The sequence below is a fragment of the Onychomys torridus genome, chromosome 1, assembly GCF_903995425.1.
Source record: "Onychomys torridus chromosome 1, mOncTor1.1, whole genome shotgun sequence".
In the NCBI taxonomy this organism is placed as follows: Eukaryota; Metazoa; Chordata; class Mammalia; order Rodentia; family Cricetidae; genus Onychomys; species Onychomys torridus.
The window spans coordinates 48,538,795-48,566,563 of NC_050443.1; the positions used below are offsets into that span (position 1 = coordinate 48,538,795).

A 27,769-nucleotide genomic window follows, 5' to 3' on the forward strand; every position below is an offset into this window, starting at 1 on the left:
GCTTGTCAGGCAGGAGATGCAAAGTGAGCACATTTCACACACACACACACACACACACACACACACACACACACACACACACACGAATTAGAGAAACCCTGCCCCCAGCAAAGTACTTTCTTCTCCAGCAGGGCGCTTGCCCTCTTAAAGGTTCCATAACCTTCTCAAACAGGCCACCAACTAGGGAAGCCTGTGTGGGACATTTCTCCTTCAAACTTGTTACGTCTCTTCTCTAAATCACCACTGGGTGTGTATCTGGGGAAAGGATACACCGGACAGTGTTCTGTGTGTGGTTCAAGCTTCCACTGGGGTCTTAGAATGGATTCCTCATACAAAAAGAGAGCTAAAGAGCATAGTGCCATCCGTGTGTAGCACTTGTGGCCCAGATGGTCTCTATTTCTCTCTGTTCACCTGTGCCGTGGACGCCTTTCTAATAGGTGTCATTATCCCATTTTGCAGATGAGAAGAGAATGTCAGGGTTTTAGAAGTTAATGGCTCATCCCACGGCACACCAGTTCATAAGAGAGAAAGGAATTGGTGTGTGCCTTGTGGGATTCACAGATGGTATTATCTGTGCAGGTTTCAGAGTAGGTGTGGCTTCCTAGTTGGTCTCTGGGCCACCATCTAGTGCTGGTGGTGGCAGCCGATGACCCAGGGGAAGCTGTGTGGTCCTCCATCTCACCACCCTCTCTCTCCCCCTGTTCCCACAGTGTGCCCAAGTGTGTGCGGAAAGCGAGCGTGTACAGAGAACAATGAGTGCTGTCACCCGGAGTGCCTGGGCAGCTGCCACACGCCAGACGACAACACGACCTGCGTGGCCTGCCGACACTACTACTACAAAGGCGTGTGCGTGCCCGCCTGCCCACCCGGCACCTACAGGTTCGAGGGCTGGCGCTGCGTGGACCGCGATTTCTGCGCCAACATCCCCAACGCCGAGAGCAGCGACTCCGATGGCTTCGTCATCCACGATGGCGAGTGCATGCAAGAGTGTCCCTCAGGCTTCATCCGCAACAGCACCCAGAGGTCAGTGGCTCTTGTCACCTGGACCCAGGAGGGTCCTCTGCTGCATGTGCCACGAGGGTAGGAACCACCCAGAGGTTCCTGCGGATGACGCAGTTGGAGGGTGCTGGCTGAGCTTGTTTTAATGAGAGTCCTGGAGTGACTGGCCTCTTGTTTTCATTTCTTTTGTGTTGACTTGCTTTGTTTTCTTTAAAAGTGCCTTGACAGCACTAGAGAGTATGAGTTAGCCTGCTGGCCAGGTGTCCGGATAACCTCGCACCCTGTGGGCCTGCAGAGCTGAAGCCTGAGAGGTGTTGATTCTAAGTAACTACAGGAACTCCTTCCTGGCTTGCTACTCTAGCCCAGTGAGAACTTTGGCAGTGTGAGAGGGAGGGAAGACAAGTCCTCACCAGCACTCTGGCAGCCCAGGGACAGGACTCCCACTTCTCAGTACAGCCGGGACTCTGGACATGAACTAGCAGTCAGGTCAGCCATATTTTCTGCCAGAACCTTCTTCCCCTAAGTGCTGTCTCTTTGGTGCCTTCGGTTGTCTTTGTGGCCGCCAGCTTTCCTTCCTGGACTCTGAGGCTTCTCTGAGGAAGCAGAGATGTTGCTGAGTGACCAAGTGGTATGTCCACAAACTTGTCATGGGCTGATGTTCTTGATGTTATGACTCTGGAGACAAAGGACAGTCAGAGGTCTGGGGTTGCCGTTCCGGACCCTGAACAGAGCAGAGTGCTTGGGGAAGGTTGTAATTCTTTTCCTGCCTCCCTCCTATGCTATACACACAATGCGTTTCTAAATTCCTCAAAATAGAGCTAGGAGGCGCTGAATGCAGCTTGTGCTCAGCTGTGGGAAGTCCTGAATCCAGAAAGCCCTAGATCTAGGCCTAGATCTGGTTCCCAGCTGTGGGAAACCCTGGATCCAGACCCCTGTCTATGGGAGGACCTAGACCCAGACCTCAGCTTGTGGAAGGTTCTAGATCCAGTCCCCATCCTGTGGGAGGACCTAGACCCAGACTCCAGCTTGTGGAAGGTTCTAGATCCAGTCCCCATCCTGTGGGAGGACCTAGATCCAGTCTCTGGCACATAGAAGGCCTACAGTCCAGACTCTAGCATGACTAACCATTCTGCAAGAACAAAATGTGTAGTTTTGCTACAGTCACTTTGTATAAAAGATGTCCAGCATGTCTTCAGTAAGAGGATTTCGTTTCTGTTATAGTATTTGAAGATGTCTCTGTTATAAGCTGACTGCTGGCTCAAATCAAAGATTGAATTTTCTTTCATAATGCTAAGATGTAAAGCAAATTCCTACCTGTTTAATCATTAGAACAGTAAAAAGGAAAAAGATTAAGTATTTTTAAATAACTAAGCCAGGGACTATAATAATTCAGATTTGTATAATACAGTCTATCAGAAAAGTCTGCCATATTTTACTCATGTGTTAGCAGTCTCTGTTAGTCAACTTTCTGTTATTGTAACAAAATACTTGAGGTAATCAGTTTATTAAAAAAAAAAGAAGAAGAAGATTGTGCAGGGCCATGATGGAACATGCCTTTAATCCCAGCACCCAGGAGGCAGAGGCAGAGTGAGCTCCAGGCCAGCCAAGGCTACACGGAGAAACCCTGTCTTGAAAGAAAAAAAGATGATGATGATGATGATGATGTTAGGTTTTAGCTCATGGTTTTGGAGGTCTTGGTCCAAGGTTGATTGGTTCCATTGCTTTTGGGCATGTGCCAAGGACTGGCAGACCTCCCAGTAGGCCCTACCTTTATCATTGCAGGATAGGCCTTTGAGGGCACTCTAGATCCAGACAATCTCAGTCTTAGGCTATAAAATGGCTGTACTGTTCCACATCTTGAGCCAAAGACCAGTATCTGGCGTAGGTAGATACTCAGCCATAGTCCAGACACTGCCTCCCTTGGGGGCCAGAAGTGGCACAGGAGAGCTAGCTGGTCAGTGCACTCAGTATGAAATCGTCTTTGACCAGCAACACTATCTCCTCTCTTCTAGTCAAGGCACCCAGCTGTGCCGCAGCACACAGTGAGAGTGCTGTATACTCATGGGAGTTGGTTCTCCTTCCCCATGTGGTCTTAAAGCCCCGGGCCAGCTCCCTGTCCATTCCCACAGTCCTTTTCCATTGTAAAGTAAAACACCATCAAGAAATAATAGCTGTCCTTTTCCCAGCCTTTGAAGCCTATTTAGCACTTACTTGAAAGTGTTTTTAAAATACTGTTTATACTTTGTCTATCCCCGCATGAATTTTAGGAACTTAGACTATAAATATGTAATCAGAACATATCCTTAAAAAACATTTTTAAGTGCTAAATGATACCTAGACATCCTAACAAAGGGGGTGTGGTTCACATTTTTCTTTTTGAATAAAACATAGGTCATGTTGACCCTGAACATTTACTTCCCATAGTTAGTTGTTTGTGACTTCTTTAGTTGTATTACCGGAAAGTGAGGACATCTTGGATGTCCTGTAAAAAGTGCTAAAGCAGGCTGTGGTGTATTTACCCACTCAGCGATGAAAAGATTGAGTCTCAAGGATGTGGTGTGGTGTGAGGTACTCCTGTCTCAGAAGTCACGTAGTATATAACTGCATTTATGTAACAATCCCAACTTAAAGGTAGGGACCAGGTTAGCAATTACCAGGAGTTAGGGGTAGTGAGGTCTAGGATAGGCAGAGGGCAGCTATAAATGGGTGACACAAGGGAGGACTTTGTCATATTGGAGTTGTCCCGATCTTGATTGCAGTGGAGATTTTGAAAATCTATCCAGACAGATGGAAGAATACACAGAACCCTCACTAATGCTGGGTTGGAGTCTTGGTGTTAATCACTGTATTGTCATTGTGTGAGATGTAACAGCAGTTGTGAGGGGCGGGTAAAGGGTACATGGTTCTCTGTTGTTTGAATATTAGATGGTCTTTTAATAAAACCCAGAGCCAGATATCAGGGTGAGAGCTGAAAGATTAGAGGAGCAGAACAGTCAGCCACTAGTTCTTACCTCTACGAAATTCTCAGTCTAAAGAAAGTGAGTTCCTGTTTCCTCATGTCTTATCTACCTTTCTCCGCCCAGCCATCACTTCCTGGGATTAAAGGTGTGTGCCACCATTGCCTGACCTATGACTAGTCTAGTGGCTGGTCTGTCCTCTGATCCTCAGGCAAGTTCATTAGGGTACAGAATATATCACCACACTCAGTACGTCTTTGCAACTCTGTGTATGAAGCTGTAGTTACTTCAATGTGTGTGTGTGTGTGTGTGTGTGTGTGTGTGTGTGTGTGTGTGTGTGTGTGTGTGTGTTTCAGGGGGAGCTAAGTTGGTGTGTAGTTAATTAGAAAAGCACAGCACCAAGAAAAGTCAGAAGAAAGCCCCTCCCTACGCTAGAAATATGAACTGACTTAGTTTCCCTTTTATTGCTCTGATAAAATGCCATGACCAAGGTACCTTATAAAAACATAGGTCTAATTCGGTTTATGGTTTCAAAGGCTAGAATCCAGGAAGACAGAGGAAGGCAGGCTGAAAGCTCAGCATGAGTCTTTTGAAACCTCAAAGCCCACCCCCAGTAACCCACCTCCTTGTCCTTCCCAAACAGCTCTGTCAACTAGGGGCTGATAGTTCAAATACATGGGGCCAAGGGGCCATTGTTCTTCAAACGCCACAAGATGTTGCTTGTGGTATTATGGAAAGCCAACTATCCCCTACTTTGACTAGATAGGTCCAGTTCCTATAGGACCCTCTGAAAACCTCAACCCCATACCAGAGAACTCTTGGTTACCTGTAAGCTTTTAAATGAAACAAAACTGTGTATAGTGTTTTGGGAGAGGGTGGAGGACTTTAGTAAAAGCAGCTCTAATTTTACCCTGATTTTCTTTCTCTTCATGAAGTTTTCATAGGCTCATTTAAGAATAGTAATTTGAATGCAATGCTGTCCCACACACATCTAGAAGTTTGGATCGTTTGTCTCATTGGGAAATCGACCCAGCTTCAATGCCCTGATTCTGTATACAGCTAAGATCTCAGAAGGTGTAGCCCCCAGGCTTAGCATTTTCTCTGCTGTTTCCTCGATGGTCAGTAAGCAGGAAGCACAGCAGTCCTTCTGGCTCCTGGTGGTGTGTGGCACTCAGGGTAGCATTTGGACCAGGACCTTATCACAGAGCAGAAGTTGTTCCTGGCTTTTATTGTATGTGCAGCAAAACAACATTTGGATCAGTTTACAAGTTTCTGCAAAGCACTGTCAAGATATAATTTCACTTGTGCCTTAGCAAGAAAATAGTGGACCTGCATTGCGCCTTGTGCCTGTTGGAATCCCTCCCCAGGCATTATGCACTCTGACTTTGGGAATTAGACTCCTGTTAATGGCAAAGACGTTGCTGTCTCTTCCCTACCCCTGCCAGATTTCCCAGCCTCCTCTGGTGTGCAGGCAAGGGTCTCATCAGAGAGCAGCTCCACTTTTCCAGAGCCCCAGAATGCCCTTTCTGTGAGTCTGTGTCTCCCACGTGGACCAGCTGGCTCCCCAGTTGTAAGCCCATGATACCCACATGCTTCTTGCATGGATCATGGGTTTTGTCTAGAAACAAGCAACGTGCTTTCCTCCCCCTCAGTATGTGTTCCCTCCTTGTGGTTGTAGCTTGAATGGCTTGCCCTGGGGTAGGCCTGTGGAGGAGATACTACTGTGTGATCATTTGGATGCTTCAGAACGGTTCCTTCCTGACATGCTGCTATAATAACAAAAAACCTTCTTACTTTTCTGGTTCTTTTGTGTTTGTTTTTATGTAATAAGATCAACTCAATTCTTGTCCACTTTTTATCTTCAACAGCATGTACTGCATCCCCTGTGAAGGCCCCTGCCCCAAAGTCTGTGGTGACGAAGAAAAGAAAACAAAAACCATCGATTCGGTGACGTCGGCTCAGATGCTCCAGGGATGCACCATCTTGAAGGGCAATTTGCTCATTAATATCCGGCGGGGCAGTAAGTATTCCACCTCACCAGACCAGTGGCTGGATCTCTGGGTTTGCTTGCACTGATGCTCTGTCCCTTAGTCAGAACCAAAACACAGGCTTAGAAAAACAGCATGGGCTATACGTAAGCCTCTTGTGTGACGTCTGTCCTGTGAATTTCCCTGAAAGATAAAATCCACATTGAAAGGCAGCCTGTGTTTGAGCCATGAGCCCAGCGTTTATTCCTGTAAAGAGGATCAGCCCTCATCTTTCTGTTAGTCACATCTTACGCAGGAGAGGCCCATCCTGATACACACACACAAACCTCAGCAGACATTGATGGATCAGACCCGTGAGTCAGCTCACCCTAGCTGCCGCTGAGTCTGCACATCTGTAAGCCCAGGGAGTTCAGGTTACTTGCCTCTGATGAGGAGCCTGGACAAAGGGAAGAATTAACTAGGGTGAGTTTTTAGGAAGACTTAAAGAATGCTGGATCTCCTGGTTTACTTCTGAGAGCCACAAAGATGTACCATCCACCACTCAAGCTTCAATCTGAGCCCTGTAGACGCCCTTTCACTTAGAATATGGATGATGCTCCTGGTACCCTGCTTCAGACCCCAAATTGCGTTTATGAACAGTATTTTTCACCAATGGCAGCATAACCCTGCAGTCTTCTCTCTAGTCTTTTTTTTCTTCTGTTTTTGTTTGTTTGTGTGTTTTGTTTTGTTTTTTTGGTTGGGGGAGTGGTTTCTCGAGATAGGGGTTTTTCTATATCAAGGCTCTATCTGTACTGGAACTTGCTCTGTAGAACAAGCTGGCCTCAAACTCACAGAGATCTGCCTACTTCTGCCTCCCTAGTGCTGGGGTTAAAGATGTTCACCTTCCCTGCCTGACTTCTCTGCTCTAGTCTTTGATTGGCAGAGAAAGGCCCCTAGCTGTTCCGCCTTCAGTTCTCTGCCACTGGGGCCACTGGGTTGAGGAACTAAGAGTTTCTAGGTAGAATATTTCAGACAGAGAATTTTTATTATCTTAATCTATACTGGTAAATCTTGGGAGGAAGAAAGTCTTTCACTGTTTGAGAGGAAAAGTGACTTATTAATTAATTAATATTATCCCTGGGATATGCCTTTTAAAATGCATAAACCCTGTTGTTTCAAACCTTCCTGTCCTGTCATGGGAGGTAAATGTGATTGGTAAATTCAAGTCCATGAAGAATTATTACCTGCCAGGCATGGTGGCACATGCCTTTGACCCCAGCACTAGGGAGGCAGAGGCAGACAGAGGCAAGCAGATCTCTGGGAGTTCAAGGCCAGTCTGATCTACGGAGTGAGTTCCAGGACAGCCAGAGCCCTTGCCTTGCACACACTGAGATCCAAGGTCATTTCTTGGGGAACAGAACACACAGGATTAGCTGCAGCCTCTCTTCTTTCCAGGTTGAGTTTCCCTTCACCACTGGGTGTGCAGCTTTGTCCTCTGTCCTTTTATTTGTATCAAACCAAAGTAGAACCTGAATCAACCTTCACAGATCACATAATAGTATAATCCCATTCGGTGGACTTTGCCTGCTTTATTAGAGTCTCAGAATTTTGTCATGAGCTGAACTGAAGTTTATGTTTCTTACGTACTGTGTGAAAGGTGGGTAAACATGATCAAAGAAAACTCACGGTCTCTGTGTTGTATTAGCAACTTTTAGTGGCTATTTTCTGGTTACAGAAGTAATTGTGAGCAAAGTAAAATACTTAGAGATACAGAAATGCTTTAAAACAAACAGACAACTTGAAGCAGGCCAGGTATAGGTGCCCAGGGAGGGGAGGCAAGAAGATCAGGAGTCCAAGGTCATCTTCAGCTATGTAGTTCAAGGCCTAGGATACAAGAAACCCTGTCTCAGTGCTGGAAAAAGATGAAAGAAACAGCTCCCTGCACCCATCCTTGCTGGAATATCGGAATGTGTTTTCCTCCAGCCTTGGATGGAATCTTTAAATATAGATCCCCAAATCTTAGCAACTCCAGGTACAGCAAAGGCTGTTCCTCCTGAGACTGAGAAAGGTTTGCCCAGTCCTGTCATGGCACCGTGGAAGCAGGACTGCTTATCATGGAGCATATTTAAAAGACGTTCCCTCAGTTTGTCAGCTGGGGCTAATTAGCAGCCTGGCATTTCTGATTTCACGTTCTGTTAATCAGCTTGGCAGCTGCAATATCTAGCCTCCTGGAAGTCTGCTTTCCCGCCTCAGAGGCCCCTTCCCAGCGTGCCTGTGGAACATGGAGACTGTGTGTGTTTGATAGGGATGGTTGGTCCTATGCCAACTTTCTCACCAAGCTCCCACAAACAAGACCTGCTTTGCATCTTCCTGCATACCTGTGTGTCTGAATCCAGCTATAATATGCCACCTGACCAGAGGAACTCTTGCTGACACAGACTCCTCTTCCTCTAGATAACATTGCCTCAGAACTGGAGAACTTCATGGGGCTCATCGAGGTGGTGACTGGCTATGTGAAGATCCGCCATTCCCACGCTTTGGTCTCCTTGTCCTTCCTGAAGAATCTCCGTCTAATCTTAGGAGAGGAGCAGCTAGAAGGGTAAATACTCTACATTCACCTTTTAGGAAGTAGGGAGTGCTTCTTCTTTTAATATTTTAATAGTGTACATGTGCTCGTGCATGTGTGTGTATGTGAATGAGTATATATGTACATGTGTACATTTGTGCCTGTAGGGGTTCGAAGAGACATAGGGTATCTTTCTCAATCATTCTTCATCTTATTTTTGAGACTGTCTCTTACTGAACTTGGAGCTCACCAGTTTGATTGGACTAACTGGCCAATGAACCTGAGATGTCCTGGCCCCACCTCCCAGGTGTTGGGATTCCAGGTGCATGTTATGTGCATTCTGGGGATGGAACTTGGTCCTCATGCTTGTTCAGCAAGCACTTAACCATCTGAGCCTTCTCCTTCTCAAATAGAGAAGCATAGAGACTTGCCAAGTATGGACTGTTCATTTTATTATAAAGGTATTTCAACTTACAGAGCTTGTGTGTTGATTAGCTTACAGCATTTGTTTATTGACTAGCTTGCGGGATTTGTATTATGGATAGAAACTTTGCCTTCTGCACAAAAATGCTTTACGAGCTGGGTGTTAAAGCAGCCATGGGTTTCTCAGCAAAGGATAGAAGCTGGTGTTTCCTGCATGTGCTCACCACCTCTCTCCAGCCTGTGTGAACCTTCGCTGGCTCCTTTATACCTGAAATACAACTCTGGTGTGGCTCTTAAGTTAGTGCTTTGAAATTTTATAAATGAGTCAGTTAAGAAATAAACTCCTTTAAGAAGAAAGTGATGGGAAGATCCTGGAATGTTTGTCCTTGCTAGTATGTCTGGATAAGATTCTAGTGTGAAGGTGTCTTTGTAGCCTCCAGTTTTTCTCAGACCAACTCTGTCCTAAATTCTATCCCTTGATATAGCCAGAGAGTGAGCTGCTCACCCCATCCTTGAAAAGCACACTGTCTTTCCATTGGGAACAGGGAAGCTTCAGAAAAACATCTTCCACCTCAAAAATCCAAGGCAGGTGCCAGGCGCCCAGCCCAGAGTGTCGCCGTCATTCCTGGCTCTGCCTGTGTGAGGCCGCGATTGCTGTTAGTTCATTGTTGGTTGTATTCAGTTTTAAAATGAACTGGAGTTTGGTCTTACTTCATAATTTGCCCCTAGTAGATCTGTGTTCTGGAATCCCTGGCATCAGTAAGCACTTTTTCTTTGGCAGATTAGTAACTGTCAGATTTGCTAGTTTCTTAAGGATATACACCCCCTACACACACACACACACACACACACACACACACACACACACACACACACACACACTTCCCTCCCTCCTTTTTCTGAGACCGAGCAAGTGATAGGCATTGAAAGTGGAGAGGAGGCTTTGATTATTTTTATTAGGATTATTATGTGGTATGATTCTCTTACCATTACGAGTTAACTAAAAGTATCATGCACCTAGATGTAGCAGAAAATTGAGGGCTGGTTTTTATTTCCAAGAATATTTATAGTGTGTGTATCATTATTTGAAACTTACGTATGAAGTCCCAGCCTAGTCCTGCTAAGGATGCTTGTTTGGGAAGCTTCTGGAAAGCTTAGGCCCCGCCCTGCTCTCAGCATTTTAGCGGGGAGGGGAGGACAGGGGAGGCCTGGAGGCTGCTGCTTAGAAGTTGTATCTGGCTAAGACACTTGAGACTCTTCAGCAGCCTTTGGTAGTAGCTTTAGTAGTCTTAAGAAGTAGCTTTCAGTAGCCTTTAGTAGTTTGTCTCTGGTCTGCCTTTTCGTCACCTGTGATGATCTCCCAAGCTCTGTTTGTTTAAGCAATCAACTGTAGCAACAACTCAGCTCTCTCCTTGGATAAATGAGGCTCAGCCCCTTCACTTCTTCATCATTTATTCAATAAAGGAAGGAAGGGCTCTGATGAACAGACGAACACAGGCCCTGCAAAGCACAGCTTGCAACGTGCCTCAGGAGAAAGAAAAGAAGGTGCTCTGGGCATCAGAAGGAAGAATCTGGCGGGGAGAGGGTCAGACAGGCTTCTGAGGAGACCCCACCATGAAGATAGCCTACTGGAACTGGAAAAGCATGGCAGCAAAGACAGTCAGGAAGAGGCAAGCAAAGAATGCCATCCTGGGCCTATCTTCCAAATAGCACTGGGGAGATAGGCGGTAGTGGAATTACAGGAGGTGCTATTGCACACAGGTGTGGAGGTTGTCATTTAGGTAAGCCACACACTCATGGGCTTTTTAGGAGAGGAGTGTTAGAGCTGTCTGATGTTTAATTTCAGGGTGTTGTCCGTTTAGGCCAAGATAACCTTTTCTTCAGTGTTTCCCAGAATGTGTGATGCATTGCAGTTGTGGGGGAAGAGAAGTCCCCACCAGGTTGTACCTCACCCCAAATCAGTCAGTAGACTTGGGGTAGGAAGAATTGCAGGTTTAAGCTAGACTATTTTTTTCTAAGTGTTTCTGTATACTTTTGGCATGTATACTGTATACATGACAAAGATTGGAAATGACTACTTTATCCCTATAATCATTCTCATGTATGTATCCCCAGGCCACTTTTGATTGTTTGTTTTTTTTTTTAAAGCATTCTTGCTTCAACTCATTCTTAAAGGAATCTGTTGAGCTTCTCATATGACTAGTGAGAACAAAATCAATGCTTCCATTTTGTTCAGGGGATTCCAAAGCCTTTTGTTTTGATGAAAAGAGGAACATTCCCCTTGAAAGTATCCTTCAACTTCAGTTGTCCAAGAAAACACTGCAGGCCCTCTCACATAGCCTTCTGAGAAGCCCCCATGGGAACTTAATAAATATTTTACCTAGAATGTAGTTCCTGAGTTTTATTTCTGAGCCTTCTTAACCTGTGTCATGCATGTTCATCATCAGCCATTTCTGTAAGCTGATTTCCAGGTTGGCGACAGGTGAGGCAGAATCCCACCATTACAGGATCAGGGTGGGCAGCCACAGAAGGGTACCCAGGTAGCAGCAGGACCCTTTGGTTTGTCCAGAAGGTCTCAACCATCACTCACTCTGGAAAGTGATGTGTCTATAATCCCAACTTTGGATAATAAGAAAATCATGGGAGTCGGAGAGATGGCAAGCATACTGCCCCACGTTCCTCACCCCCAGGTAGTTGGATATAGCTGCACATGCGTGTGGCTCCAGGTGGTGAGCTAAGACAGATCCCAAGAATTGGCTAGTCAGCTAGCCTGCCTAGCCTAAATGATGAGCTTTGGGTTTAGTGAGAGGTGGAGAGTAACAGAGAAGGATGCACGTCTGATACACCCAGAAGAGAGCAGGGCTTTTCTCAGAAGTAGTGGTGCTGTGCGTAGATAGAGCATTTAACCTGTAGTGCATGAGTGCCTGCCACCCTGATCTCTAGCAAAACCTTGGGGTAGCGGGTGGGAATGAAGAAGAAAAGTCAAGTTTTGTTGTTGTTTTTTGATTTGTTTTTTCCCCTGGGGGACATAGTTGGTGTTTTCCCTTGACTAAAAGAGAAAAATATTTCCATTATCTGGAAAATGCTCTACTTTAGACGGGTTTGGAGGCAATCAAATAAGTTAAACGTTCAGGTTCTTTGGTGCTGCCAAGGATTGTTGTCTCTGAAAGAACAAAGATACAAAAGGTGACAGGTGAGAAAAGTGGCAGTTCTTAGCTTGGTTAGGCATCTCTACTCTGTTCCACTTGACTTTGCAGAGTCTGTGATTTGGAATGCTTCCTTGCAGCTCTGGGACTAGACCCTGTCTTAGTTAGGGTTTACTCTTGCTGTGAAGAGACACCATGACCCTGGCAACTCTTATAAAGGAAGCATTTAATTGAGGGTGGCTCGCTTACAGTTTTCAGAGGTTCAGTCCATTATGATCATGAAGGGGAGCATGGCAGCATGCAGGCAGATGCAGGGCTGGAGCTGAGAGTGCTACATCTTGCAGGCAACAGGAAGTCAACTGACTGTCACCCTGAGTGAAGCTTGAAAAAGGGGACCTCAAAGCCCACCCTCATGGTATCATAATTCCTCCTATAGTGCCACATCTCCTAATTGTGCCTCCCTTGGGGGGGGGGGGCATTTTCTTTCAAACCACCACAGACTCTAACATAGCCTCATTTTAGCACGCATTTGGGACTTTTAAAATACATACAGTTCATTCATCATGTGGCCTGGCCATTCTAGGCTCTACCTAGAGATATGAAAACATACATACAAATCTTGTGTGTGAATGCTCTTGGCAGCTTTTTTCATAATACTTACCCAAAATAGCCCACTGGATATAACTTAAGTGTTCATCAGTGAATGAATGGATAAGCACAATATACACAGAAAGCTACTGCTTAAAACCAAAAGGATTGGGTCATGGTCTGTGTAGCACTATGGGTGACCATAGAGATACTTGGGTTGGGAGGAGAATGGGGGTACTTTGACCTGATGCAAATGTTCTGAATCTGGATGATGAGATAGATGGTGGTTGGACATCTGTATAAATTTATTGAAGCCCACAGAGCTGTATATTTATAATGGGTACAACTTTAGAAGGTAAATTATACCCCAGCAAAGCTATTTTTAAAAGCACTCCACAGCAAACAGCCTTGTCTGTGGATCTATGCGATACTTGGTTTGTTTCTACCTGGGTGTATAATTCCATATTCGTTGGGCCTGTGTAGATGGTGTAAGTTTGGACTTGAAGTGAACCAGTCAGTACTCTACAGACGGGTTGAGTGATAGTTTTTAAATGGCTCTGCTGGTGACAGCTTCAGTGTTGTGGCTTCTGATGCCCTCTAGAGACAGCCGTCAACGGGCAGCAATAGTCTCTCCTTGTGGAAATGAACAGGAATTATTGGTTGTATGCATGTCTGCAGGTCTTCTTCCAATGTGTCACTAAGGGCTTGACAGAGGGGGTCCTGTGTAGGCTGGAGACCTCAGGCTCAGCCCTATGTAACAAGGTGCAGGACTTGCATGTTTTCTGTGACTTTGTTCTGTGGGACTTTGACACTTTGGAGACTAGCAAGGTCATCCTGTACCTTTGTGAGGTGATTCAAAGTTCACAGCATCCTTTTATATTTAGCTCATCCGATTCTTCCAATTGGCCTCAGGGCCAGAAGAGACCAGAAGACACCTCCCATAGGCAGCTGAGAAACTGCAGCCCTAGAGAAGCTGAGTAAACCACCCGGAGTTGGCACTTCATAAGCAGCAGAGAGGGTGCTTGGACCTCATTTTCAGTTCCTACTGAAATGGACTGCTCTGCGCCCAGTCCCTGGCAGTCTTCCCGATGTCACTCAGCTCTGCAGCACTCAGAATGGAGATTGTCGTGCTGGCTGGAAATGGTGGCCACAGATCATAGCTAAGTGTGGACTGTGTGGTTATGACATGGCAGTGCCCTCACAGGTGACCAGAAGGGAATAGAAGGGAATGCATTGGAAAAGCTAAGAGCTGAGGTTTCCATCTCAAGAAAACCCCAGGGCATTATACAGCCCATAGGAGCCACAGGAAAAAAAATGAACAATTCCGTTTTTAAAAATATTCTGCAAATGTAAAGAGGCAGTGAGCTTAGAAATGATGTGTGTAATGCCATTTACTGAGTGGTTTCCTTAACCAGTCATTTCCTGTAGAAAACAATGACATTTCAAGCACATTAGTGTTTAGAAGGTGTGTAGACAAATCTCCACCTGGGACCATCTCCTAATTCTCACCTGATTGTAGGAGGATCCTGGGAAGCAGGCCCAAGCCGGGGTTAGGAAACAAGCTCCACAGTGAAGCAGAACAAGCCACAGCTATCTCACCTTGCTAGTTCCTCAGGTGATTCTGTTTCCTCAGGCTGCAAGCTTCTGAATCCTCATCCCAATGGCTCTCGGCTGAACTGTGCTCGAAAGCCTGAATGCTTAACCAGCCGAATGCTTTACTCACTACATGCTTTTTTCTCCTTAGTTCCTGGTCCTCACACCTTATATACCTTTTTCTTTCTGCCCCCACTCCCTGGGGTTAAAGGCATGGGTCACCATGCTTAGCTGTTTCTAAAGAGGCCTTGAACTCAAGAGATCTGGCTAGCTCTGTCTCCCAAGTGCTGGGATTAAAGGTGTGTACCACCACCGCCCAACTTCTGTTATGGCTTACTCTTCCCATTTTCTAGCCACCATCTCTGGCTCTGTTCTAGTGGCTGTCTGTTCTCTGACCCCAGATATGTTTATTTCGGGGAACACACAATATTTTAGGGAACACAATACCCACCACATTTCCCGTTTTTGTCTAAAATTAAAAAAAGTTTATAACTAATACAAGAAAAATCATATCCAATAAGTATATACAATATACACAGTCAAGATTACATTAATGATGTCTAGTCCATTAACATTTGACAGATTCAGGTGAAAATCTCCATTATGTATAATGTCCAGTCCAGTAACATTTGATAAACTCAGACAAAAATTTTTCATTACTTATCCTATCTTTTCTTTTCATAATAGATTCAGTAGTCTACCTTTTGTCATTTTTATATCTTTTCCTTTTTCTTTTTAGAGTAGATTCAGTGATCTACCCATTTATCCTATTATTTCTTTGTCTTTTTTCTCAGGGTAGATTCAGTGATCTACCTCATATCTATTTTCTTTTTTTTCCCTTTCTTTCTTTAACAAAACCTCTGAATCTAATCTTCATGTTCAGCTTTTTTCCTGACCATTAACAATTAACAACTTGTAACCAATCATCATAAACAATGACGATATCCAAAACTCATTAAATGACCGAAAACCTCCCATCCCACTTTTTGGGGATGTGAGCGTCATCTTCTTAAAATTACTTCCATCTTTAGAGGATCCTGAAATGAAAAATTTTGGGTTAATTGTCAAGTCCTGTATCATTTGTCCCACCGCTGCATAATGAGAAAGTGCAGGGCTTGTTTCAAGTCCTTGTTCAAGTAGTCTGTCAGGCTGTATCATCTCAGCCAGTCATCTCGAAATTGTCCTGAGCCATTTGTAGTCCAGAGTCGATCTTTCCATGGTGTTAATGGCTTTACCATAGTCCATGTGGCATCATAGTCCATTGTGGAGTCCCATCATCCTTTTGAAAATTTCAAAGTCACTGTTAGGCATGATCATGGTTCCCTTCTTTTTTTTTTTTTTTTTTTTTTTTTTTTTTTTTTTGCCTCCTCTGTGGTTTGGAGTAATCACAGTCTGATAAATGTCTGTCACTCGGGACCATGAACATTCTTCCCTAGAAGAGAACATCTTCACAGCAATTTCTCCCCAGCATTTCTCTTGCCAACCTTTTCCAAACTGACCTTTGCCGATGCTTTCTTGTATCACACTGGTCCTGGCAATTCTTCTCTGAACAAGCAGCAGTAAATTCTTTGTCCCAGGTAGCAGCATCACCAAAGTCACCAACATGATGAGAAACAGCCAGTAACTCGAAGCATCAGCCACTGCCTCCATGGTCCTACCGACACTGTTTGTGTCTCTGCCCAGGCTGAAGCTTCTCCGTAGCTTCTCCTAGGCTGGCCTCAACTCGGGATCCTCCTGCCTCTGCCTTCTTCAGTAAATCTTACCGGCATGTGCCACCACAGCCGGCCAAGTGTACCTTGGGCTTGAGCTGAGCCCGCAAGGCCACAGGCAAGAGGCTATTTCATGAATTCATACCACGAACGTTGGGCGCCAGATGTAGTATGAATCTTAAAGAGTCTTATTAATAAAATCAAACCCGAGGCCAGTTATTGGGGTGAATGCTGGAAGATCAGAGAAGCAGAACAAGCCACAGCTATCTCACCTTGCTAGTTCCTCAGGTGATTCTGTTTCCTCAGGCTGCAAGCTTCTGAATCCTCATCCCAATGGCTCTCGGCTGAACTGTGCTCGAAAGCCTGAATGCTTAACCAGCCGAATGCTTTACTCACTACATGCTTTTTTCTCCTTAGTTCCTGGTCCTCACACCTTATATACCTTTTTCTTTCTGCCCCCACTCCCTGGGGTTAAAGGCATGGGTCACCATGCTTAGCTGTTTCTAAAGAGGCCTTGAACTCAAGAGATCTGGCTAGCTCTGTCTCCCAAGTGCTGGGATTAAAGGTGTGTACCACCACCGCCCAACTTCTGTTATGGCTTACTCTTCCCATTTTCTAGCCACCATCTCTGGCTCTGTTCTAGTGGCTGTCTGTTCTCTGACCCCAGATATGTTTATTTCGGGGAACACACAATATTTTAGGGAACACAATACCCACCACAACAGGGCACTCCCGAACAGTTTGATTATTATTTTGGTGAAGGTTCATAGTTTTCTTTACTGTCTGCAGACTCCACAATGCCTGGGGGTTTGTTTGTTTTTTTGTTTTGTTTTGTTTTTTGATACTGGTATTCTAGCTCCCAGCTTTCTCAACAGTATTTAAAGAGAAAAAGTTTGTGTTTACTGTATAAAGATAATCTTGCTTTTGAAAGTGATTAGTCAAATACTCTGAATTTCTATGTGCCTGCCATTCATTTGTCAAATTCCTACTTTCTAATTCATGCTTCCTCCCTGGGGAGAAGAATGTTTTGTTCGGAAGGAAAGTATTTTTGGTGCAGTTTTGTTTCCTGCTAGTGAAATTAGTTTACTAAGAGGCCTTGGCCTAGATTGAGGTGGAAGTTTGACCTGATTAATTGGCCCTTGCATCCGGACTTGAGGTGTTTTCACTAACATTTTGTCTCCTGGGACTCTTCAGACCTGGGAGTAGCCAAGCCAGTGAGGTTAGCGATAAGCACAAAGCCTGACAATACCCCACGGGTCAGGGGCCAGTCCTCTACGTCATTGCACCTGTCCTTTAGTTCCACCTCTACCGTCTAGGAAAGTGAGCATTGGTGGGTCTGGGGGTGGCAGTTCTGGCTGACAGCTGTCCCAGGATTTCTCCAGGACATACAGCCTTGTATGACAGTCTGAGTTCCTTGGAACAGTGTCCCGGGTTCCTACTGCAAGACACAAGTGTGGTAGGGAAACACTTACCAAAGGAAAGGGTTTGCTGGGTCACTAAGCCCCTGCGTGTACAGACCCTGCATGTTTGAGGGTACCTGAGGTTTGAGGCTTCAGTTTGGCTGGGCAGATTTCACTTGAGCTCTGACTCCTAGGTATGAGGACTCTTCAACTATAGCGTTAGTTTGTGATTAGTTGTGTGTGCGCATGTATATGTAAGAGGATGTGTGTACAGAGGTCAGAGGATGACCTTGTGGAATTTGTTGTCTTCCTTCACATGGGTCCAGGTCACCTGGCTCGTGCCGTGAGTGCCTTTGCCCATGTAGTCCTCTCACTGGCCTTCGTCAGGACTCTTACAGCCAGTGAGAGCTCAGACTTCACCTGTCAGACTCCAGTGCATACACAGTGCTCTTAGCAGCACTACGGCAGCTGCCTCTGGCTTATGATGCCTTGAATTCACGGCTTTTCTGGTGCTGAGTCCTGGCCTCTGAGCTCCGGGTAGGTTTCTCTAGGAAGTGTCCAGGGCTGCTTGGACACTGCATTGCAGCTGTATGTAGCTCATGCCTTAGTATGTGGAGGTCAGGTGGAAGGTGGACCCCTAGTTAGTAGTTCAGGTTTGGATGAGGACCCTCAGCAGGTACAGAGGTACCTGGTAGACACAGACACAGCCTTTGGGGCCGAGCAGGACTTTGGGACTCTAATTTGTCTTGGCTGCTTCTGGCTTGGCAGGGAAAGCTTTCTTGTCTGTTTGTTGAATCTGTGAGTGGATCTTAGAAATAGCTTTGTTGAGACACCCCCACGGAGGGGGCAGAGGGGGAGCCAGACTAAGGATGGGAAAGCAACAGGGAAGAAAGGACTCATGGCTCGTGAGGAACAGACCTCTCACTGAACTGAGACTCAGGCCATCTACTGGCCCTGCCTGCAGATTGGGAGGCAGGGACAGAGAGACAGACCTGCTACAGAACCCTTCTGTAGACACACCAGCAGAGTTCTTCCTCTCTCCCCTTCCCTAGATGGGACAGGAGGGTGGGCAAAGGTAGCTGTCTCCCCATGGGCCGTGGGAACAGTGCCACGCCTAGCAGACTCCAGGTCTTCTAAGTGGGCCCGGGACTGGTGGTGTCAGCATCACCCATTCGAAATCCAGGTTCCTAGCCCACTCTGGTCCTCTGTATCAGAAGCCTTAAAGGTAGGGGGATGGTGAGAACAAGCTGTGTGCATGCCAAACGCACAAAACCACTGTTAGACACTGCGCCCTGCTCCCCTGATGGGAGATCCCAGAGAAAACACTTAGTGTGGGTATTTCTCCTCTCCCATACTTCCAGGGACTGCAAATGAAGGCTTCTTGCCGTGAGAGGCGAATGTGGAAGAGGGAGCAGCCAGGCTGTCTCCCATCCCATCATGCACTGCTGATTGGGCATGGGTAGGATTTATTCCTGAGGATAATGGCAGTCTTTGCTGCTAGTATGTAAGCTGTTCCGGTTGAGTAGCAGAGCATGTCTGTTCTCCTGTAGGCTGATTTCAAGCACATTGTACATACCTGGCTCTGAGAAAAATAACCAGAGGCGTTTCTAGGGAATGGTTCGAGGAGCGTCCTTTGGTGGGAGAAGCTTTGTGTGTTGGTAATAGAGGTCACAAAGTTAATTAGTGTCCTATCGATTTCAAAACGTTGTCCTTGGCTCATCTTTTTGCTGGTGTTCACGGTGACTGCTTTGACATAACCACCACCATCCCCCACCCCCTGTTGGTAAGCCCCTTCTTGGTGTGGAGCCAAACCTGCCCTCGAGAGGTTCTGCGTGGCTGGAGGGGGCCGTGGGCACAGTGGGTTGCTAATGCAGATTTCTGTGCTTCCAGGAACTACTCCTTCTATGTCCTGGACAACCAGAACTTGCAGCAGCTGTGGGACTGGAACCACCGGAACCTGACCGTCAGGTCAGGGAAGATGTACTTTGCTTTCAATCCCAAGCTGTGTGTCTCTGAAATTTACCGAATGGAGGAAGTCACAGGGACAAAGGGCCGCCAGAGCAAAGGGGACATCAACACCAGGAACAACGGGGAGCGAGCTTCCTGTGAGTGATGAGCATCCAAACTATCGTGGCTACCACAGTCAAGATAATAGTCTGTGGCTTTTCATGGGCGGGCCCTTCTTGGTTTCACGTTGGACTGTCAAGCCGGCCTAGCCGGCACCTGCCCTCTGCATATGTATGCCTTCACAGGCGCCCGATAGATTCATACTGATACCTTCTCCTGAGCCTCTGTTTGAGGGTCATGAACATTCAAGTAGGTTCTTAGAGCATGCACAGATACATGTCTTTTCAGTGTGAGCAAACAGTATTTGTCAAAGAGCCAGTCCACCCCAGCCCTATGAACAGGCCAGCCCTGCCCCTCTCTCACATGATGCAGAAGGCTCAGGGGAGATGCTCCACTGCAGCACAGCTCTGGGGGCGTCAGGTTTCCTGGCCTTCACGCTCAGCCTCCTCTTTAAAGAGAAGCAAGCCTGCATTCTGAGTCCAGAGTGCTTTTCACGTTTTGGACAATTTAATAATAACGTCCTGGTGATACAGTTTTCACCTTAAGATCTCATAGGCTAGAGTTCAGCTTGTTAGCCCGGCCACTCTCCAAATGTCATCCCAGGCTGGAATGTCAGTCAGACTTTCTCCTCCAGCCCTGTATGGGAAAAGACCCTCAAAAGTGCGGTGGCTCTGCCAGGCATGATGGTGCACTCCTCAAGGGGATTGCAAATGGAAAGGCAGCTTGGGCTACATAGTAAAACCCTGTTTTGTTTTTGTGTTTGTTTGAATGTGTTCTTCCCTCATGTATTGCATCCAGAGTGCGGTTTCCTCTCCCTCCCTCCTCTCCTCCCAGTGTCTCCCCCACGCCCTCTCTCCCCCAGATCCCTTCCTCCTCATTTCCCTTCAGAAAAGAGCAGGCCTCCCAGAGATATATGGTGTGTCAAATTATAATAAAACTAGGCACATCTCTTCATATCAAGGCTGGACGAGGCAAAAGCAGGCAAAAGAGTCAGTGACGGTCCCCATTCCCACTGTTAGGAGTTCCACAGGAACACCAAGCTACACAACCATAACATACATGCAGAGGATGTAGGCCAAAAGACCTGGTTTTTAAAAAAAACACACAAACTAAAACAAACAGAAATGCTAAAACTTTATTTGACCCTCTGTCTTTGACTGTGGAGCATCAGTGAGAAAATGAGGAGGCATATGCCCAAGGGTTTGTCAAATGTACGCCTAGAGGTGGGGCTAGCTTTGTCTTTTGAATATACAGGTTTATCTGAGACCCTGGGGACCCAGGAGGCATTTAGGGAAGAGTTGTAGAGGTGGGAAGTGTGTACACAGCCAACACCTTCACCTTCCTGCAGAGCCCCTACCCTGTTCCCCATGAAGACTGTAGCAAGAGCCTGTGACCAGAGCCTTTGAAAGCTCTCCTCCCGTCGAGGCAGCCAGCCAACCTGCGGCCGTTTATGTTCCTGCAGAAGCGCAGGCAGGGTTTCTCTCTGCGTGACACTTGAGCAGGACCTGCGGTCCTCTCTGGCTGTCCATTTTGAGCACATTTTGCCGGGAAGATCTCTCAGTGTTCTGTTGTTCTCAGTCTCTTGCTTTTAGCTTGTGAGTGTGGCAGTAACGGGCAGTTTGGGGGCCAAGTCAACTCGCTGGAGAGCTTTGTGGACGGTCAGTTCCCCACCTTTGCAGCTGGCACAGAGTGCTGAAAGGAGGCCAGGGTCGGTGCCTCACCATACCTCACAGCCAGGGTGCACCTGCCGCAGAGCGCGTGCCCACGGCAGTGCCCACCCATTTCACTCCTAGAGCACCCAAGGAGGGCTTAGAGCCTTCGGTCGCTGTCCCGTTCAGACCAAGAGAAGCTCCTTTTGTGGCTTACTGAAGGTCTTACACCTGCCTTTGGTGGCTTCCCAGAAGCCAGCAGATGTCCACATCTGGGGAGCACTTGCTGTCCTCTCAGGCCAACCTGCAGGTTTGCTGTCATTTAAGCAGACCCCCATGAGCAGCCAGCATAGTGTGGGTGATCTGAAAGGTAAGTCCACCTCGTTCACTAAAGAGGCTCCTCTCATACGTTGAGAAACAATGGCGGGTTCTTGCCCCATCCCCTGGGCAGGCGGTCAGTGCAGTGAACTGAAGTGAAAGATGAGTCCAGAGGAGCTACCTGGGGAAACACTTGGACTCTTGATGGAAAATAAGAAAGCTTCCTACACAATCCAGACGGAGCTTAGCATGAACAGCTAGCTTCAGGAAAGGGCCAAGGAGTGCACAGATTTCATAGAGATGCGTTGATCTCTGTCGCTCGCTCATGAGTGTGCCCTCGTGTTCCAGGTGAAAGCGACGTTCTCCGTTTCACCTCCACCACCACCTCGAAGAACCGCATCATCATAACGTGGCACCGGTACCGGCCCCCGGACTACAGGGATCTCATCAGCTTCACGGTGTACTACAAGGAGGCGTGAGTTTCTGTGTTTGGGCCTGTCGTTCTGGTGTGGAGCCTGAGGGTGGAGATGCCTAGGCCTTTGGCTGTTGTATGAGTTGGCTGAATAGGGTACCTACCAGTGGGTTTCCTTTGAAGTATTGGGCCAGGTGACCACTTCATCCTCCTCATGTGGCCTCTCTGGTTGTCACATGACGCTGTCCCAACCTGTGACAGCTAGTCAGGAGAATGTTAGCTTCAGGCTTGTCACTGTGTTAGATGGTTTGATGTTTGATTAAGTTCAACTGAAAGGAAAAAGGGCTGACTTTTAAGAGAATTGGATCCTAACTGTCATAAACTATAATGTACGCTTAGTTAAAATACTGTTCCAGTCACTGTCCCCGAAATACCCTGTAAGATACACTGCTCTCACTGTGGTTACCCCAAACTGGTCTGATACCTTCCATTCGCTTTATACATGCATGGCCTTGCCCAGATTCTGCTCTGGGTCATGAAAGAAGAACGGAGAGGGACCAGCCTTAGTGTCAGCAGTTTCCAGGACCTTCTAAGACTTTCCCTCTACTGAGAGCATTGTCCTGCCTGTGCAGACGTGACTTGCTCCACATTGCAGCTCTCAGGGGCATTCCATCACCCTGCTTGGCCTCCTGTGTGTCCAGATGGTTCCCCAGTCATCCATTTCCCAGGTGCTCATCTTCCCGGAAGCAAGAAGCAAAGGTGCCCATGACAGCAGCTGGTACCTTCCCTGCTGCTAGATGTAGGGTCCTGGGAACTGTTACAGCCCAGGAGAAATAGGATTGGAGCCCCCCACCCATCTCCCATTGTGGTTGCACACAGGTCAGGGTAACATAACTTCAGAAGCCAGTGGCCAGCAGCTCTTTGATCTCATAAATGAAGACCCCCTCCACACCATGCATCTGTGCAGAAGCCTCTCTTCTCTTTGAAAGTACTGCCAATACATTGGCAATGTTAACCTGTGATTTCACTAATGCCACTTTCCGAAGACAATCAGAAAATGAAATACTTGAATATTATGAGATATTTAAACAATAAAACTGGCTATTATCAACTTATATTTTAGAATATATTTTTTTGTAAGAAGTTAGTTTTGTTCAAAAGTTATCCTTTCTCAGTATCCAATGTTTGCATTAAACAGCCATGATTGGTTTTTTTCCTTATTAGTTTAAAAAAAAAGAAAGAAAGAAAAAAGCTGCCCCAATTCAGAAGAAAGAATATCAGCATCTGCGTGTCTTACGAGCAGCATTTTCAGTTCCTGTGAATATAGAACTTGCTGTCTCTGAGGCTGCTCGTTCAGTTCTATGGTTCATAGCTGGTGAGCACTGAGTCCAGATGCTTGATTTTATTCTTGTATCAGATCTAATTGATGATGAGTTTACTTGGAATTTCTGTTACAGACAGTGCGACACGCTCAGCCCCTGGGGGAGTTTCTTGAGAGCTGTGATACCAGAGCCCTTCAACATTCTCTGGCCCTCCTTGATTGTCTTTCAGACCCTTTAAAAATGTTACGGAATATGATGGCCAGGATGCCTGTGGCTCCAACAGCTGGAACATGGTGGATGTGGACCTACCTCCCAACAAGGAGGGGGAGCCTGGCATTTTACTGCATGGGCTGAAGCCCTGGACCCAGTATGCTGTCTATGTCAAGGCTGTGACCCTCACCATGGTGGAAAACGACCATATCCGTGGGGCCAAAAGTGAAATCTTGTACATTCGCACCAATGCTTCAGGTATCTGTGCACCAGATAAGCCCCCATCTCCTGACTTTTTCTAAGCTTCCATGGTTAGGTGGGCGTGGTGTGGCCGTAGCACTAGCAATGAGATGCCTGCTGTTTCTGCTTCACGCTGTGTTATATTCTTCCCACTGCTAACACCTTCAGTTCCCCCGAGCTGTTTTCTGGACTTTGTATCATCTTCAGTACCTATCTCTCTTCTCTATGCTGATGAGCCCGTGTCCTCCAGGGTTGTAAGATGGTTTCTTTCTGAATGCCCAGGATGTAGCTACCTGTGGCTGTTCTCATCTGTTTTAATACAGACTTCTCGGACCTGTGCACCACCTGCCTCTTGTGGCTTACTGGTTTTCCATCTTTATTCTGTGGTCATCTGCATTTTCAGCAGGCAAATAAAACGTAAAGCACTAATAGGCTTAGCGCATTGCGATACCCAGGTATGGACTATTGACTGATCCCTCCTCATCTTCTCTTCATGTGCTTAAGCTCTAGTTCCCCAACTGCAAGACCTAGAAATGGTAAAAGCAGACATGTGTGAGTTTATATGCAAAGACAAGAGGTGGAAAGATATATACTTCATTGTACAGATAATGACTGTCTCAATACATTTGGGCTGTTACAACGAAAATCCCATAAACTGAGTGGCTTACAAAGCAAAGAAGCACATGTCTCACCATTTCAGAGGTTGGGAAACCCAAGATCAAAGAGTTGGCATTTTGTGTCTAGTGTGAGCCGACTTCTTGGCTCATAGAGATCTGTTTGATGTGTCCTCACATGCCCGAAGGAGTGCACACAAGAGTCTCTGACCTTCTTTTTGTTGGTGTTAATTCTGTTGATTAAAACTCCACCCTCATGACCTAATCACTTTGCAAAGCCCTAACACTCAAAGGCTAGGGTTTCCGCAGAGTGATTTGTGGGGTAAGGAGCACACACAGTATGCAGCACTGGTAAACATTCTTTGAGAACAGATTCCATTACAGTGTGTAGAGTGTGTTGTAAAGTACCACAGACTATCACCAAGTAAGTATAAAATGACAGAGTGAGAAAATCTTAAAAATAACTTCGAGCTCATGCACCCCTACTTCTCCAACCCCTACCCTACTTTGGTGATCTCAAAAGCAGTCACAATCATGTTGCTGACCCTGAGGTCTTCATAGAAATGAATTTTTCCACAGGCTTCTAGTCCTGGGAATGGGTTGATTTAGTGGGATTTCAAGTGCAGCAGAATACATTTTTCATCTTAAAATTTGGGAGTAACAATTTCCAGAGAATCCTTGCAGCAGATTTGAGGGGGGAGTGGAATTTCTTCTAACAGCAGATTCTTTAGAAATGTGATTCGTCTTCCTAAATATTAAAAACTGCATTTTGGCCCCTGTCCTCACAAGTGCTCAAGACTGGGTGACGCTCTTGATCCATTCTTTACCTCTGCTCCATCTGGGAGACCTGTCATTGAAATATCTAGGAATAAACTGTTTTAGAAATGCTTTTGGAAACCCTTAAGGGACCAGGCATCAAGTGGTTATATTTTCTTTGCAAAAGTTAGTATTAGACCTGATGTCCCAACATGTTGTCCCTTAGTGGTTCTCAATCTTGAGCTTGTCATATGTCCCAAAGTCTCAATGAATTACTTAGTCCTTTCTGTTGATGTGATATGTGACCAAAAACAACCTGGCGAGGAAAGGATTTGACTTACATATCTGGATCACAGTCTGTCATTACGAAAGCCAGGGCAGCAACTTGAGCAGCAGCAGAAACCATGGAGAAGTGCTAACTTACTGGCTTGCTTCTCATGGCTTCCTCTGCCTGCTTTCTTACAGAACCCAGGACCACCAGCCCAGGAGTGGCCCCACCCACAATGGGCTGGGTCCTCCCCATCAATCACTAGTTACGAAGAAGGCCTTACAGGCTCTATATTATGGAGGCATTTTCTCAGTTGAGGTTTCCTTCTCTCAGATGACTATAGGTTGTGTCAAGTTGACATAAAATTGGCCCGCACAAGCTGTTTTTCACCTTTCAGATTTTAAAAACAGCCTGGTTGGGCCTCATGCTTAAGAGATATATCATGATCCTATTTCTTGTACTTTGGGAATTGCCATAATGTGTTTGCGCGCTCGCGCTTGCTCGCTCTCCCCCCACCCCTCTCTGTGTTTATAGTAGGGGTGGGGAGTACTTGGGCTGTAGCATTGGTTTTGCTATGGGAACTCTTCTGAGAACATGGCAGTGATCCTCCGTGTTCTGAGTCAATTCTACTTTTTGAGTTTAGGCATCAGTAATAAGTAAGCTTCAGTCAGATTATTAAATTCCTCTTGCTGGTAATAGGGCTGCCTAAACTCAGAGCTCACGTGTACTGGTTTCCAGGATCCTGGCTTGGCCTCCACACACAAGCCTGCCACAGGATCTGGGATTCCATGGTCCTTGCTCCACCATTTGCTCCACAGGTGCAGGCGCACATGCCACCCCACATGCTTTCCAGCTCCTCCTTCCACTTTCCATTTTGTTTCCTGGTCACTTTTATCTGAGATTCAAATTTGCAATCACGGATCAAGTCCTGCAGAGTACACTTTGCCATTTGCTAAAACACACTGGAGAGTGGCAGCCGCCATCAGTGAATTAACTGGAGATGTTTCAAGTCCCCTCTAACCCTGCCTGTGCTCTCAGGGTCTCTTCAGTCCTGGCTCCGTGAGCCGCGTGTGTTTGCACAGAGATTATCTGAGAACAGATGCGCTGAAGAGAAGGCCGGCATCCCTGTTAATACTCTTTCAAAACAAGGCTCAGCCTCGTTTTGTGTTCTGCCTGGCCTGTGACTCTCTTTGTGGCCAGGTCGAACGCGCGGCTTCCTGTTGGTTTGCATCCAGTCCCTTGGTCACCTCGACTTCAGGTTCCGTTCCGTTTCCTGAAGTGCCCTGTGTTCTTCTTTCCAGTTCCTTCCATTCCCCTAGATGTACTCTCGGCGTCAAACTCTTCTTCTCAGCTGATCGTGAAGTGGAACCCCCCGACCCTGCCCAACGGTAACTTGAGTTACTACATCGTGAGGTGGCAGCGGCAGCCGCAGGATGGTTACCTGTACCAGCACAACTACTGCTCCAAAGGTGAGCTGGGCCAGCCGCGGGCAGCCGGTGCCACTGGCCTTACCTGTTGTCCGAGAGAACCTGAGTGCCGCCGTCAGAAGCCTGTCGTGTGCCAGGGCTTGTTTCTCGGCAGTGCAGACCGGCCCCCTCCCCCACTAACAGTGCTCACAAGCACGTGGTATGTGGCTTTCATTCCCACTCTGTTCTTTTCCAAGTAGACAAGATACCCATCAGAAAGTACGCTGATGGTACGATTGATGTGGAAGAGGTGACGGAGAATCCCAAGACAGAAGTGTGTGGTGGTGATAAAGGGCCTTGCTGTGCTTGTCCAAAAACGGAGGCCGAGAAGCAGGCCGAGAAGGAAGAGGCTGAGTACCGCAAAGTCTTTGAGAATTTCCTTCACAATTCCATCTTCGTGCCCAGGTGAGTGTCCCCTCTGGAAGCGCTGCCTTTGGTGCTATTCAGAGAGTCCTGTCACTCATTTCCCACTGTGTGGTCCGGGGCACAGCATGGAGCGCACCTAGAGGGAGCAACAGAAGAGGATATCCCTATGGTCAGCAGAGCTCCTGCAAAAGGCCGGCCCTGAAGGAGGGCTCATGTTATGGGAGGAGGTGCAGGTGTATGAGAATTACATAACCCCAGCCACATCTCCTCCCTCAGAGAGCAGAGGGGGTCATCTTCACCAGGCACGGCATGAATCACTTGACTGTCCTCGCGGAAACCAGTCAAGGGAAAAGCCAAGGTTTGGGCCCATCTCTGCCCTCCCCTCTTCTGTCTATTGACTCACTCCCTCAGCCTGGCTGAGAAGGAGTGATTCAAATGGGAGCTGGAATCAGAGTCAGTTCTAAATAGACCCTGCTCCAGAACACAGCCCCGTGCTCTGTATCCATTACAGTCAGGTTTCCTAAGTTGCATGGAACCCCGTCCCAAGCGTTTTCTCTACCTCAGTGTCTCTGCACAGTAAAAATGCAAATGGGAAAGGGGACCAGTGAGATGGCTCGGTGGATAAAGGCATGTACTCCTGAGCCTGAACACCTGAGTTCAGTCCTCAGCACCCACATGATGGAAGGAGAGCGCCGACTCCCCTAAGTTGTCCTTTGACCCTTTACCTCTCCCC

At 46.8% G+C, this 27,769-nt stretch overlaps 1 protein-coding gene across 2 annotated transcripts in view; it reads left to right on the forward strand.

Moving 5' to 3' along the window:
- Nucleotides 1-27,769, forward strand: part of Igf1r (insulin like growth factor 1 receptor) — a 285,642-nt gene that overhangs the window by 217,603 nt on the left and 40,270 nt on the right. For both annotated transcript variants that reach the window (XM_036185489.1, XM_036185497.1), the window contains 8 exons: nucleotides 711-1,023; nucleotides 5,825-5,976; nucleotides 8,378-8,522; nucleotides 19,239-19,453; nucleotides 21,731-21,857; nucleotides 23,346-23,584; nucleotides 26,506-26,673; nucleotides 26,871-27,075. In XM_036185489.1, coding sequence (XP_036041382.1) covers nucleotides 711-1,023; nucleotides 5,825-5,976; nucleotides 8,378-8,522; nucleotides 19,239-19,453; nucleotides 21,731-21,857; nucleotides 23,346-23,584; nucleotides 26,506-26,673; nucleotides 26,871-27,075 — 1,564 coding nt within the window. The remainder of the gene's footprint in view (nucleotides 1-710; nucleotides 1,024-5,824; nucleotides 5,977-8,377; nucleotides 8,523-19,238; nucleotides 19,454-21,730; nucleotides 21,858-23,345; nucleotides 23,585-26,505; nucleotides 26,674-26,870; nucleotides 27,076-27,769) is intronic.